The sequence below is a fragment of the Malaya genurostris genome, chromosome 1, assembly GCF_030247185.1.
Source record: "Malaya genurostris strain Urasoe2022 chromosome 1, Malgen_1.1, whole genome shotgun sequence".
NCBI lineage: Eukaryota > Metazoa > Arthropoda > Insecta > Diptera > Culicidae > Malaya > Malaya genurostris.
The window spans coordinates 41,245,022-41,259,519 of record NC_080570.1 but is presented as its reverse complement, the minus strand read 5'-3'; the positions used below and the strand labels follow the sequence as shown (position 1 = coordinate 41,259,519).

The 14,498-nt window shown below is 36.4% G+C and overlaps 4 protein-coding genes across 4 annotated transcripts in view; 3 read left to right on the top strand and 1 right to left on the bottom strand.

Annotated features, from left to right (window-relative positions):
• Positions 1-7,169, top strand: part of LOC131437951 (ecdysteroid-phosphate phosphatase) — a 28,276-nt gene extending 21,107 nt beyond the window's left edge. The window contains exon 9 of the transcript XR_009230851.1: positions 7,022-7,169. The gene's annotated coding sequence lies outside the window, so the exon portion shown is untranslated. The remainder of the gene's footprint in view (positions 1-7,021) is intronic.
• On the top strand, positions 1,310-3,463 carry LOC131437970 (potassium channel subfamily K member 9). Its single transcript, XM_058607687.1, has 4 exons — positions 1,310-1,461; positions 1,523-1,947; positions 2,124-2,742; positions 2,811-3,463. Exons 2-4 carry the CDS (start codon positions 1,821-1,823, stop codon positions 3,079-3,081), a joined length of 1,017 nt encoding a protein of 338 aa, XP_058463670.1. The 5' UTR covers positions 1,310-1,461; positions 1,523-1,820; the 3' UTR covers positions 3,082-3,463.
• LOC131438004 (large ribosomal subunit protein uL24) lies at positions 4,079-4,862 on the bottom strand. Its single transcript, XM_058607744.1, has 2 exons — positions 4,730-4,862; positions 4,079-4,626 (listed from the first exon to the last, which is right to left on the bottom strand). The coding sequence occupies exon 2, from the start codon at positions 4,620-4,622 to the stop codon at positions 4,167-4,169; it is 456 nt and encodes a 151-aa protein (XP_058463727.1). The 5' UTR covers positions 4,623-4,626; positions 4,730-4,862; the 3' UTR covers positions 4,079-4,166.
• A 193-nt stretch (positions 7,170-7,362) lies between the features above and the next one.
• Positions 7,363-9,236, top strand: LOC131437942 (protein Peter pan). Its single transcript, XM_058607637.1, has 3 exons — positions 7,363-7,866; positions 7,931-8,110; positions 8,182-9,236. Exons 1-3 carry the CDS (start codon positions 7,528-7,530, stop codon positions 9,148-9,150), a joined length of 1,488 nt encoding a protein of 495 aa, XP_058463620.1. The 5' UTR covers positions 7,363-7,527; the 3' UTR covers positions 9,151-9,236.
• The last annotated feature ends 5,262 nt before the right edge of the window (positions 9,237-14,498 follow it).

The window sequence follows — 14,498 nt, the reverse complement described above, 5'->3', positions numbered from 1 at the left end:
GGCGAAACTGTCATTCCATTTGTTTACGCAAGTTTCGCCCTCCGTGTTCCATGCCAACAAACAGGGCGATACTTCAATTGCTGGTAAGGAAGGGCGAAACTATTTATTTTCTTTATTTTAGATAGTTACCGAACCTTTTATTACTGGAAATAGTAAAAGAGACAATAAAACCACAGACTAACAGACATGACAGTATGAGTAAATTCTTATAAAAATAATTTTTCGTTATGCACTAGTTCCACCTATATTGTACTGCGCGAACTATTTACTATCTGTACACCCCTTGTGTTACGTAAATGTTTTTTTACTGGTTGATTTCCCCTCGTTTGTCAACACCGATCAGCTGCTTGCAGGGTTGCTTGATTCCATCGAAATATTTGAAAATTAATCGTCACAATAAATTTTTGGATTACGTTGATAATATATTTAACTTTTTTCGCGATGTTGGAAGGTAAACATTTATTTTACTCAACGTTGTTCATCTAGACTATTTTTGATAGTGTTGGTAATTTTCACCCGAAATTAAGTGACGGCAGACCAGAAGCAAGTAAATATTGTAACAAAACGGGTTCGATTTTGTATTGCGTTGTAGGATGAGAAGTAGGCACAATTCTGTATATAGTTTTGGCAATATGTAATTAATCTGTATCCTGCATGAAATTCGCATGGAGGTATACAAATCAATACATTACAGGTAATTCTGTATGAATGGCAACTCGGTTGGTAAATGAAAAGAATAAACACAGTCTAGATGACAGACAGAATGTTTTTGATAGGGTAACGTGGTGCCATCATGACACATGTGAGTACTGTCCCAAATAAAGAAATATTCGAAATGACCGTTTATATGGTTAAAGAATCTAATTTGAGTGTCCTGTCTGTTAGTCTGTGATAAAACTACTCACAGATTTGTCTTAGTAGCGAAAACCAGTCAATTTCATGAAAAATGCGCAAGGGCGTATCTTTATAATTCACACAGGAAGTATAAAAGTAAACAAATCGAAAAAGGGCGAAACTCTTTTTATGTTGATTTATTCAATGGATATAGAAGGAAAGTGGTAACATTTGCGTGCCTTTTGAAAATAAACTAACAATTCATCGACTAATCATAAATTAATCAGAGAATATACGATAATTTCTAAACACGATTTGAAACCGAAGTCGAAACATTCATCGATGATTTTCTCCATTTGCTGTCAATGTTAGATTCGCCGTTCTTTGAAAAACAGCTGAAATATCTCTTGTGTCTTTAATCACGTTCAAAATTGGTTACCCAATTTCTCTGCGTGTTCAAATGAGCGACGCTTTGTCAACATTCAATTGAGCGGAATGTGAAACCGTCGATGAAGCTCTCTTTGCTCTCCTTATCACGCACATAAAAGGATCATAAGGATGACAGGATGTGCAATTCAAGTCAAAACATCGGGAATTTTTGTCGATAAGTCGAACGTAAAATTAAATGTATCGCTTACGCATTTGCTCTTGTGTTAAAATTTTCAATGTTATGCTATTTTTATTCTAGTCTAAAATCGATGTATCAAGCTGTTCTTGAACAAATTGTATTGGATTGCTACTAGCGTATTCTTTGAATGTTGACAAAGAAATATTAGACCATGAATGTGATAAATCCTCAAAAGAACCAAAAACTCTAATCATGTGAAATGATATTCTACAACCATTGAAAGAAACTGATTTCATTGAGTAATCAAAAATGGTGAAATCATTAGCAGCATGCCAAGGATTTACTTGAACCTAATTCCGAATACGGAGTTGCTGAGTGAATAGTAGTTCAGCAATCAGCGAAATTTTTCGATTGCAAAATGAAACGACAAAACATTCGTACGTTATCCTTGGTGGTTTGCACCTTCACTTATTTGCTAATCGGTGCGGCCGTATTTGATGCCCTCGAGTCGGAAACAGAAGCTCGACGTTGGGAATTTCTCAAGAGTAAGTATCAACTGCTCTACAGCAATTGCCTATTAATCTAGCGTAATATTGAACCTTTCACAAAAATAAGTAATCTAGTGTTTATTCGATTTGCCTTATGACCAATGAGGTTAATTTCTTCGTAAACTTTATGCTAAAAAACTATGCTAAGCTACAACTGATGATTTTAATTCTAGGCGTAAAAGCAAACTTCGTTGCAAAGTACAACATCACACCGGAGGATTACCACATGATCGAAATAGTAATAACAGAAAACAAACCTCACAAGGCAGGACCACAATGGAAGTTTGCCGGCGCCTTTTATTTTGCCACCGTCGTACTGGCAATGATCGGGTATGGTCACTCGACACCGGTTACGATTGGTGGCAAGGCATTTTGTATGGCCTACGCAATGGTTGGTATTCCACTGGGCTTGGTCATGTTCCAGAGTATCGGTGAACGTTTGAACAAATTCGCGTCAGTGGTAATACGAAGGGCAAAAAGATATCTTCGCTGTCAACAAACGGAGGCAACCGAAATGAATCTGATGTTGGCTACCGGTTTGCTGTCCTCGGTTATCATCACAACTGGTGCAGCTGTGTTCTCTAAATATGAAGGATGGTCCTACTTCGACAGTTTTTACTATTGCTTCGTAACATTGACAACCATCGGTTTCGGTGACTACGTAGCACTGCAGAATGATCAAGCACTAATAAACAAACCAGGATATGTGGCGCTTAGCTTAGTTTTTATCTTGTTCGGACTGGCCGTTGTGGCTGCCAGCATAAATTTACTGGTACTACGGTTTATGACAATGTAAGAATTACACTTTCATACATGCTAGTATTAAGCAAAAATCTATTCATCTATCTTCCAACTTATAGGAACGCAGAAGATATCCGTCGCGAAGAGGCTGAGATGCAATCATCAGTAGACGGACTAAACTACGAATGCGAATCCACAGGAAAGCTGTTATCGTGTGCCAATCTGAACTATTGTTCTGAAATAGAGGATGAAGACACTTCTGTTTGCTCTTGTACCTGTTTGGGAGGAAACAGTTTTATGAATCATGAAAATGAATTTCTTTTGGATCAGGGTTATCATCCAGCTGATATCATTACCAGTACATTAAGTTTGAAGCGAATGTCTATATAAGAAGAGCATTTGAAATCAATGTTTGGTAGAGCACAACACTGCCAACGAGCGTATGATGTGTAAATATATATCTAGTCCCAGTGGGAAAATCAATAATCCTACTCTGTATGTGATTCTTGTCATTAACGTTTAATATAGCTAGTACTTAAAATAGAGCATTCAACTAATATCAATGGTAATTGAAAACTCTGTCATATAGAAAAAAGAAATTGATGAAAACTTATGCGAGTTCAGACGTTAATACAATGTTCGTATCGAATACCTTACATTCAATACCATACAATATGTTCCAGGATATACCATTTCGAATAGTGAATTTTATAACTCTTCATCGTTCTCAAAGAATTGCATTTCTTGAAATAAATTCATCATTCTTAAACAATTTTAAGAATTCATAATGATCACAAATCCTTTTTTTTTTTGGTACCACAGTTCATGTACATACGCGTATTGGACATTTTTCGTCTTACCCAAATCTCGAAATTCCCAACTGTTGGAAGCATATTAGTTTTCATTCTCAGGTGTGATAATAGTCGATCCACAAGAAATCTCTTAATTTAATGGTTAAGATCTATGGAAACTAAAATCAACATACACATCGAGGTTCTAATGGTGGTTTCAAATAATCGAGATTAGATTCAATTTGAGCTCATCATCGAACGTCAATGTTGTCTTCTTCTGTAGTATCGGACAGTCGAGACCCAACAACAAAAATGGTTCACTGAGATTTATATTGATGAATTCTCAAAACACGATATCGAAACGATTAATAGAGGATCAAATAAAAAAATTCAGTATTTTGATTACCAGTAGACTAGAGTTCACATAATTAAAATTCTACAAACCAGCCTCCGGCAGAAATTTTTTTATATACAGAAAACTAAACAAAACTAATAAAATTCTGAACTATAAACAAAAGACAATTATCAGCAAAAATCTATTTCCATAGCATAACAAAGAGCTTCTTCGGCCTCGGATACTAAGAACATACCAAAAATTTTAGATTTCTCTTAGTTTATTGTTTAACTTCTTAAGATGCAACAGCTCAAAAAATTCGCACCCGCTGCATAGTACACATTTCAGGATTACGAACTGGTTTCCATCGCGGAGGCGGCAGCCGATTCTTCGGTGTACTTGCCCTTGTCCTTGGCCAGAGCCGCACGACGTCCACTCGCACGGCGGTCCAATATCTTCTTCCGATCTTTGTCCATTTTCAGCTTAACGATTAGACATTTGGATGGATGTACACCGACATACACATTGGTTCCGTTGGCCTTCTCGCGTTGAATTCGTTCGATATATACGACAAATTTCTTACGGTACACCTGCACTACCTTACCAACCTGATTGCCCTTGTAGTGTCCGCGGACAACCTGCACTTCATCATCTTTGCGAATTGGCATAGAACGTACTGTGTACTTTTGTTTTAGTTCCTTGGAAAGTGGAGCCGACATCAACTTCCTTCGGATGTGCGACGGGGCCTGGAAATGGCGCTTTCGGCTCTTACGCCGCGATGAGGAAACATTTCGATTCAGTTTCATCTCGCTAAAAAAAACACGAATCTTTGTTGATATATGATAGTTCAGAGAAATGGTTTTAAATTCAACTTAGAAAGAACCTATTTTTGGCTACAATCTTCAAAACTTACAATTTAATTTCTTTACACCCGAAAAACGCGTGTTTAACGTAGTTCAAGATGTCGGAAGGAAAGAAAGCAAGAAATGTTAAAATCTGTCAATGTCAACTGTCAACCAACAAGGTGTCATAATAATACACACTCATGCTCATTACTACTCAGATAGGAGCAAAAAAATTACCAAAAAATAAGTAATGGAATAGAATATGTGAAGCAAAATTTCAATTTGATGTTCTTTATCATATAAATCATATTCCTAGCTATTTCGACGTGTAGTTCATGTACAAATTCTCGGTTGATTTTTCAGAAGGCCGTAAGAGCATTTATTATTTTTACTAGTATTAGTGCGCAAACAAAAAGTTCTTGTCAATTTTTTTAGCGCTAGAGACTAAAAATTCATAACATTGGCAATAATATCAAAAGATTTTTTTTTTATATTTTCTAATATTTATTCCAGTTGCCAAAATATTGGGAGGTCATGGCACTCCCACAAATCTTTTGGAGGGGCAAAAAGTACGCTAAGAATCGGCTGCGAAGTCTGTTGAAATAGAAAGGCCAAATTCCACAAAAGGAATGAATGTCAGGACTTTACTTTTATACATAAAAAAAACGTAAGCAAGGTTCTGGTAACTGTTATTCAAAATCAGCCGTTTTCGTCTTTCGGTTTCGATAGATTTTCAGGCAATTTCATTTTGACATCACCAATTACCAGAGGGGCTTGAATTTATGATAAAGTTTTAATAGGCGAGTGGCGTTTCGTCGGCCGAGTGTACCGAAAATATCTTGACAAATTATAAACATCCGAAATTATCGTTATTTCAAATCTAACAAATATTACACCTGTAGATAGCTGAGTATATCAGCAACCTTTTCAGCAATATACCAGCTTGGCTGTTTTTATGTCCCATATGTGATCATTTCGAAATAATTTAGTGAATCTATAATAACTCATACTCTTTCGCTTATTATTCGACCCAGAGCAATAACTACACCTGAAGAAGGCTGAGTATATCAGCAATCTTTTAAGTAGTACGTCAGTTTGGGTATTTTTGATTTCTCGAATTTTGTTTATCAAATATTTGTTAACGCTTTGATTTTGAAATGGAATAACTCGTTTTTCATGAAACATAATTTAAATATTTACGCTTGGTTATGAATTCCTTTTCTATTTCAATAAAAAATTCATTTCTATTTCAATAAAAATTTCATTTAATTGGAAAATTTTTAGTTGGACAATTTTCGTTTTAGTCGTTGAATTCCAGTTTTTACTTTGACTTTATCGTGAAAAATGTGTAACGTGCTTTATTATGGCATAAAACTACGGGTAAACTTACATTTACCTAAATTTTGAGGCCATCACTCGTTACCTAAAATTAGGGAGATGTTTTTAGTTCATTTTGGGTAGGTTTTGACCCAAAAAGAGGTAGCGGCTGGTAAGAGTGTACGGTGCGGACTTTTTTCATAGGGACTCATATCTACATGAACTTTTTCCCCGAATACTAACATACAAAAACTTGTGATACGGTTGAATTTTGAGAATAATTGATAAATTATGATCAAAATCTGTTTTACTCATCTATTTACTCATGTTTTATTATCTAAATCAAATCTGTATGTGAACTGAAAATTCGAAATTTTCAAGTGTATAGGACAATTTTAAATCATATGTTTGATGACAACACGTGAATAATCATTTTTTTACTCTTATTTGTAAGGTTTTGCCATCTGCATTTGTTCAAACTCAAGTAAATTGAAAAAATTGTCCAAAAGTTGTTCTAAATACATGGGATATGTCAAAACAATCACCATAACGCTATCTCATGGTGATCACTCTGATTGGATTCTTCAATACCGCAATACAGATATGTTCTCCAAAAATACCGATAACTGACTGATCATATACCGCCCATACAGCTTCAGTTTTCCGAATAGTTCAAATGAACCTTGGACGGAATAAAAAACTGAACGATTAGGGTAACAGAGGTATTTTGGCCACTTCATATATTTTGGCCCACCTAACTTTATCGACCAAACTTCATGGATTTAATCGATGTTAAGTAACCCATATTGCATCAATTTGAAGTTAATCACATTAAATTATCTATTGCGGAAGGGGTTTTCAAAGATATTACAGCATTTGGTGGATATTTTTACAAAGTGGGCCAAAATAAAATCAATCCTAAAGTGGGCCAAAAAACCTCTGTTACCCTATCTGAACTGAGCGTGTGTGGTGTCAGATTGTTGCGCCGGGTCAGATTTAAAAACAAACCTGGCAACGCTGGTGAGAGTTTTGATCGCTATCAGCGCTGCCAACTATACCGATTTCTCGGTATTTATACCGATTTTTGGACTCGATACAGGAATACAGATATGCTCTCTCAAAATACCGATATTTCAATTTTCATACAGATAAATACCGATTTTCAGTTTTTGTGTTGGATTCCATAGGGCGAAACCAGGTCGAGCGACCTTTTTTTTTTTTGGGCGCAAAATCAGTTTTCGCACTAAAGCGATGTTTGATTTTTAGAGAAAGATATTGTACAGATAAATTTTTCCGCCAAATACAGATTTTTGGAAAAAACAGTTGACAGCACTGATCGCTATGGCGAGCTTTGGTCGGCAAGTTCACAGAAGTATAGAACTGTCTAAAAACTAGTGAAACTTCAAAATATGATAAGAGAACGTGCTCCGTGTGTGTTTTATTTTCAACGAAACGTGTACTAGATTATTTTCTTGTATAACTTGCACATTGCATTGGAATTTCAATAAAGTATATTATCAACCATTCAGAAGCTTCACGCAGACTCAAAATGAGAAAAAAAGGACGCCGTAACCAAAAAAACAATCGTGTGAAACTCGACGCGCCGTTAACTGAGGAACCAACGGCGCTGAAAAGTGCACCGCATACGTTTGTTATTTGTCGGGGAGAAAAATGCTCTTCGGTTGTGGCATTATCCAGAGACCTCCGTAAAGTTATGGAACCGTTCACGGCTAGCTCACTACGAGAGCGTCGTGTCAACAAGATCAAGGACTTCGTGCATCTTTCGGCATTTTTTCATGTATCCCACATGTGCATGTTTTCCCTATCACCACAGACTCTTTCACTGAAGATTATTCGTATGCCAAGGGGACCGACGCTGACTTTCCGGGTAACATTTTATATTATCAACTTTCAAAGTTGAATCAATATTAAAACTACCTTTGTTTTTTCAGGTTACACAATACACTTTGGCTAAAGACGTAATTAGCCTTTCAAAAAAACAGTTTGTTGACGAAGAAAGTTTCCAGACAGCACCGCTTGTAATACTTAACAGTTTCAGCGGAGAAGGAAGACATCTTAAACTGATGGCAATAACCTTCCAAAACATGTTCCCCCCTATTAACCTTTCAACCGTAATTTCGTATTTTCGATACATTTTTTTTTGTTATTTCGATGACTAAATTATTTATTTCATTATGCATAGGTTAAACTGTCATCTCTGAAGCGTTGCGTTCTTTTGTCCTATAATCCTGTGTCTAAGTTAATCGACTTCCGCCACTACTCCATCACTGTCGTGCCAGTCAATCTAAACAAAGGAGTGAAAAAGGTAGTAACGAGAAATATTCCGAATATGTCAAAATTCGAAGATATTGCTGATTTTGTCGAAAAAGGATACTTACTCTCGGATTCGGAGTTCGATGATGAAGAAACGCATGTCGTGTTGCCCCAAAATTTACGCCGTGGTAACTTAATGGATAATAAATCTTCACTTAGGCTACATGAGATTGGTCCCCGCATAACTATGCGATTAATGAAAATCGAAGAAGACTTATTGACAGGCGAAGTTTTATATCACGATTATATAGAGAAGAATGCAGTGGAGATAGAAGAGTTACGTAAAAAGCGGGCAGCCAAGCAGCGACTCAAAGAGCAACGAAGGAAGCGACAGGAGCGAAATCAGAAAAAGAAGGAAGTTGAAAAGGCCGAGCACAAAGCGAAGACCTCCGGTGGGAAGCTCGCCGATGTTGATAGACAGTTACTTAAAGATGCTGAAGAAGCTGTCAAGGATGACTCCGATGAAGATGATAGTAAATACTATCACGAAGCGATTGGGGAAGCTCCAGAAAAGGAACTTTTCGAGGGACAGAGTGGTAACCGAAAGCGACCGTTTATTCCAAAAGGAGCGAACTATTCACTAAAACCGAAAAAAACACGATTGAACAAAGAAAAAGAGCATAAAAACGAGGAAAGGAACGAGCGTGCTCACGGTAAAACTAAGAATGACAGTGGGAGCGGTAATAAAGATAAGAAGGGTAAATTTAAAAAAGGTGGAAAATTTGCTGGAAAAAGATTTGGAGATGATTATAAAGGAAAGGCAAACTACAGTGGAAGCAAAGGGAAGAGAAACAACAGTCATGGTAAATCGAATTTCAAGAAAGGCAAGAAAAAATGACCAACGTTAGATGTTTAAGAAATTTATCTTGAACCATTATTGATTAAAACTATATCAATACGAATAAAATTGTTCACGGTTCACGATATACATTCTGTACAAATTTGTATGTTTAATCTTTCTCGTCTACTTGTCTCTTTCCACTTGTACGCGATAGGCAGATTTCTTACAGAAGCGTATTTCAATATTTTTTAAGGTATCGTAAGGCATGTTTCATAAATATCACTTGGTAATTCATCTGAGTTTACACGAAGACCTTGACTTTGTCATCACTGGCCTTACACGTCCACAAATTGGTAATAATGGCAATACTGGTTCTCGTGTAAGGTCTTCTGAACGGGTCGATAGTCCCACGACAAAAGGGCCTAACTGCAAATGAGAGCCTCTCTTTGTTTACTTTCTCTTTTGATTATTACGGAGCCATTATTGCAAATTCTCTAAAGTTTCCAATATAAACCGAAAGATTGTAGTTTTACCTTTAAAGTTTTGCGAAGAGTAAAGCGTCAAATATAAAATCAGTTCGGTAAAACGTGAAAGAAAAAGTAAACAAAGAGAAACTGTCATTTGCAGTTAGGCCCTTTTGTCGTGGGACGGTCGGGGTGTACGTTATTTGGCCGAATTTTGTTTGGCATAACTTTTCTTTGGCATATATCTATTTGGCATAATGTCGTTTGGCATAAAATAAAAAATATATACTGTTTCATTTGGCATAATTGTTGTTTGGCATAATTTTCATTTGGCATGATTTCAATTGTGCATATTTTCTTTTGATTCGTTTTATTCTGGGAGTAATTTAAAGGTTGAAATACATAACGGCCTGAAACACTTGGATTATAAGTTTTCCGATTAGTGATTGGACGACTCGGACGAGGTTGCCTTGTCAAATTTATGCCAAACAAATTTATGCCAAACAAAATTCGGCCAAATAACGTACACCCCTTCTGAACGGTTCGATAATCGAGCCGATGATTGGACCGATTCCGTTCGACAAAATTTGCTGTGATTTGTGGACCTAAACCAAAGACATCATATTGAGAAGATATCCAGCTCTAACATTTCCCGAACAAATCATTGGCAACACCCTTTTTTGCGACCATAGCGCCCTCAGGCGAGTCCGCTTCGAATCTGTAGAAGTGGGGGAGAGAAATGTAGAATTCGTGCGCGCCAAAATATCGCACCCATACAATTCACGGTTGATTTTTCATTATTTTCTCTTTGTTTATTTTCTGTTCTATTAATTACCAAGCGGTTTCCACGTTTATCACTCAACTCTTTGCATAAAATGATACCCGAAATTTTCGACTTTCAAACAGAGTAGTGAAATCAAAGAAAATCTTTTCAATCTCATCACAATAATCGAAAGGGAGAGTGATGAAAAAGAAAAAGTCACTTGCTTATACGCCCTAATGAAAAATCAACCGAGAATTGACATGATATCGGTAGTAACATGTGATTAGGTCATTTCGCACGATAGGCCCTTGCGAATGTTACAAAATATAATGCTCATTACTCGGCTCTACAACCTTCATTTACACAATAATCGATATAATCTCGTAGATAGAAGCCCAATCTACGAAATTATGCGCAATATGCTTGAATTTCATGTTTGAAACTTGAGTAATGAGCATTATTTTTCGTAACCTTCAAAAGGGTATGCCCTAATCACATGTTAGTACCGATATGTTGATGTGAATGTGAATAATACTAAGCAATGACATTCCAAATTTGTGTGGAGAATTCATCATTACTGCCCTTACAAGCTCATTATAAATGACTTTACTTGGTAATAATAACATTACCGGTCCTCGTGTAAGGTCCGTTTAAGAACAGTAATGGTGAATTCTCCAGATTTAGAGTGTCATTACTTAGTAATCATTGAAAATGGCATTAATTATTCTCGTGTAAGGGCCGCTTGAAGTTCTATTCGCACTTGGTCGATCAGACCTACACGACATTCTTTTTATTTCCTCTTCGGCTTTGGCAAATATGTTTCCTCTCCGAACATTTGCACCGTATCGCTCTAAGAAAGCGTGTCCATACGGCGCAAAAAGTCGGAGAAAAAATATTTATTTATTATTGTAATATCCATCGGATATGAAATCTACATGTATATGGATGAAAAAAAACCCTTTGAGTTGAACATTATATATGTTATTCTCAAACGGGTGCAAAAACCATAATTCTTTAGAAGAACTACAAAAAATAATTATCACAATACATCTTAAAACTAATAGTCTCATATAAAATTATTAAAAACAAAATTCACATAATTTAATAAAAAATAAAAGTAAAGACTATAAAAACATCAAAACACCGCAAATCGTTTGACTTTGCTATCGAAGCGACTGGATGGTTCTCCAAACTCAAAAAGATCTTCTACAGCAGTGACTGATTAGCGGCCCTTACAAGAGAATCATTTTTAATGATGACTAAGTAATGATGTATTTCAAATTTGATCATTACTGCATCATACACGTTCATTAAAATGATATTATTTTTTAGTAATTGAATGGCAGCGGTTATCGGTTCATTATATCCAAAACTAGTTCTATGAAATCTTTGCTGAAGTGGAGTGCCATTCCGCAGAGTTCTGTTCGGTGTTCGAAAATTAAATCCGGATCGCAATTCCGGTGCATCTATTTCTCCGTTGATCAGTTTTGCAATAACTACCTGTTGAATTCTACGGCGAAGTGGCAAGGATTCGATTCCGATTAGTTGTCATCTATGCGGATATGGTGACAGGTTCAAAGGAATGGAGTAACAGAGGTATTTTGGCCCACTTATGGATTGATTTTCTTTTGGCCCACTTTGTACAAATATCCACCAAATGTTGTAATATCTTTGAAAACCTCTTCCGCGATAGATAATTTAATTTGGTTAGCTTCAGATTGATGCAACATGGGGTACCTAACATCGATTAAACCCATAAAGTTTGTTAGGTGGGCCAAAATATATGAAGTGGCCAAAATACCTCTGTTACCCTATCTTTGCCATCGATCTGAATTGTTGGTCGGCTCCGACCTGACAATACTTGCATAGACTGGCAGCTTGATCAAAACTCGAAGAAGGAAAAACGAATATCGCGTTGGTCTGATCGGCCAAGTGCAAATAGACCTTAATGTACAATTCAGACGGTCCGCCTTCTTCCGTAACCGGAACGTCAGCGTCCGTCAAAATTAGTTCAATACTTTCTTTACCGGAACGTTCACACGTTCCGGCCATCAAGACGTTCCGCGACAGTGACATTGGGTGTGAATGCCTCCATAAGAGCAACTTCAGCAGCTGCAAGATTCATATGGGTAGTCTATAATGTAAATGAAACTGAAACAAATGTATCCCCAGCAATCCGTTTTAGTTTTAATTATTCGACCAGTTCTACTGTCAAATTTTAAACTGGTATACATTGCCGTTCTTTTTTTTCTATATTTGAAACACAGATAAAACGCTGCTGGGGCTGCCAGTTTATTTTGTTATAATTTCTAGATTTAAATTTTAAAACGGACATAAATTATGCATCTAGAACTAGAACACTCCTGAATATGCCCTAAGAGCAACTTCAGCAGCTGCAAGATTCATATGGGTAGTCCATAATGTAAATGAAACTGAAACAAACGTATCCCCAGCAATCCGTTTTAGTTTTAATTATTCGACCAGTTCTACTGTCAAATTTAAAACTGGTATACATTGCCGTTCTTTTTTTTTTTTCTATATTTGAAACACAGATAAAACGCTGCTGGGGCTGTCAGTTTATTTTGTTATAATTTCTAGATTTAAATTTTTAAACTGACATAAATTATGCATCTAGAACTAGAACACTCCTGAATATGCCCTAAGAGCAAATTCAGCAGCTGCAAGATTCATATGAGTGGTCTATAATGTAAATGAAACTGAAACAAACGTATCCCCAGCAATCCGTTTTAGTTTTATTTATTCGACCAGTTCTACTGTCAAATTTAAAACTGGTATACACTGCCGTTCTATTTTTTTTATATTTGAAACTCAGATAAAACGCTGCTGGGGCTGCCAGTTTATTTTGTTATAATTTCTAGATTTAAATTTTAAAACTGGCATAAATTATGCATCTAGAACTAGAACACTCCTGAATATGCCCTAAGGATGTATTGAACTTATTTTGATGGTGACGGTGACGGAGTTTGATCACAGGCTAACAGACATGACAGTATGAGTAAATTTTCATAAAAATTATTTTTCGTTATGCACTAGTTCCACCTATATTGTACTGCGAGAACTATTTACTATCTGTACACCCCTTGTGTTATGTAAACGTTTTTTTACTAGTTGGTTTCCCCTCGTTTGTCAACACCGATCAGCTGCTCGCAGGGATGCCTGATTTTATCAAAATATTTGAAAATGAATCGTCACATCGGCTCTCTGACAGCTCACTTACAACCACAAATGCAAATGAGATTGGTTTGTTTTCATCAGGAAACGCATGCATTAAACACGATTCAGACGATCAATCAACTTCGGTCGACGTCCAGATTAATTTATTAATTATTTTAGCCAAATATTGCTCACGTATCCGACGTTAAAATGTTCCGTGAACTTGACGTAATGTCCTTTCATATGAATTGCATACTATTAATGTTGTTGTTCCGTAATCGTTCCATGCAGGTGATAGTCGCTTGATGCTGCGTGTGAATCGCTTTTACATATTGTTTTGTTTTCATCAGGAAACGTGTTGGCCACCCATTTTTCAGTAGGGCCGCCATTCATTTTTCGCCGGGCATAGAAACCTCAATAAATTATTGGATTACATTGATAATATATTTAACTTTTTCGCGATGTTGGAAGGTAACCATTTATTCGACTCAAAGTTGTTCATCTAGACTATTTTTTATTGTGTTGGTAGTTTTCACCCGCAATTAAGTGGCGGCAGACCAGAAGCAAGTAAATATTGTAATAAAACGGGTTCGATTTTGTATTGCGTTGGAGGATGAGAAGTAGGCACAATTATGTGTATAGTTTAGGCAATATGTATTAAATCTGTATCCTGCATGAAATTCGCATGGACGTATACAAATCAATACATTACAGGTAATTCTGTATGAATGGCAACTCTGTTGGAAAATGAAAAAAATAAACACAGATGACAGACAGGATGTTTTTGATAGGGTAACGTGGCGCCATCATGACACATGTGAGTACTGTCCCAAATAAAGGAATATTCGAAATGACCGTTAAAATGATTGAAGAATCTAATTTGAGTGTCCTGTCTGTTAGTCTGTGGTTTGACTGTAACGGAAGGTGACGGACCGTCTGATTCGTACTTAACACGTCAATGCTGATTATATCAATGTGACTATTTTTCTTGCAGTGGGTAACAT

Excerpts from the sequence above, each read along its gene's own strand:
- LOC131437970 (XM_058607687.1), top strand. The coding sequence starts at position 1,821 with ATGAAACGACAAAACATTCGTACGTTATCCTTGGTGGTTTGCACCTTC. Across the intron at positions 1,948-2,123 it reads ACGTTGGGAATTTCTCAAGA|GCGTAAAAGCAAACTTCGTT; the intron begins GTAAGTATCAAC and ends TTTTAATTCTAG. Across the intron at positions 2,743-2,810 it reads GTACTACGGTTTATGACAAT|GAACGCAGAAGATATCCGTC; the intron begins GTAAGAATTACA and ends TCCAACTTATAG.
- LOC131438004 (XM_058607744.1), bottom strand. The coding sequence starts at position 4,622 with ATGAAACTGAATCGAAATGTTTCCTCATCGCGGCGTAAGAGCCGAAAG.
- LOC131437942 (XM_058607637.1), top strand. The coding sequence starts at position 7,528 with ATGAGAAAAAAAGGACGCCGTAACCAAAAAAACAATCGTGTGAAACTC. Across the intron at positions 7,867-7,930 it reads GACCGACGCTGACTTTCCGG|GTTACACAATACACTTTGGC; the intron begins GTAACATTTTAT and ends TTGTTTTTTCAG. Across the intron at positions 8,111-8,181 it reads CCCCTATTAACCTTTCAACC|GTTAAACTGTCATCTCTGAA; the intron begins GTAATTTCGTAT and ends CATTATGCATAG.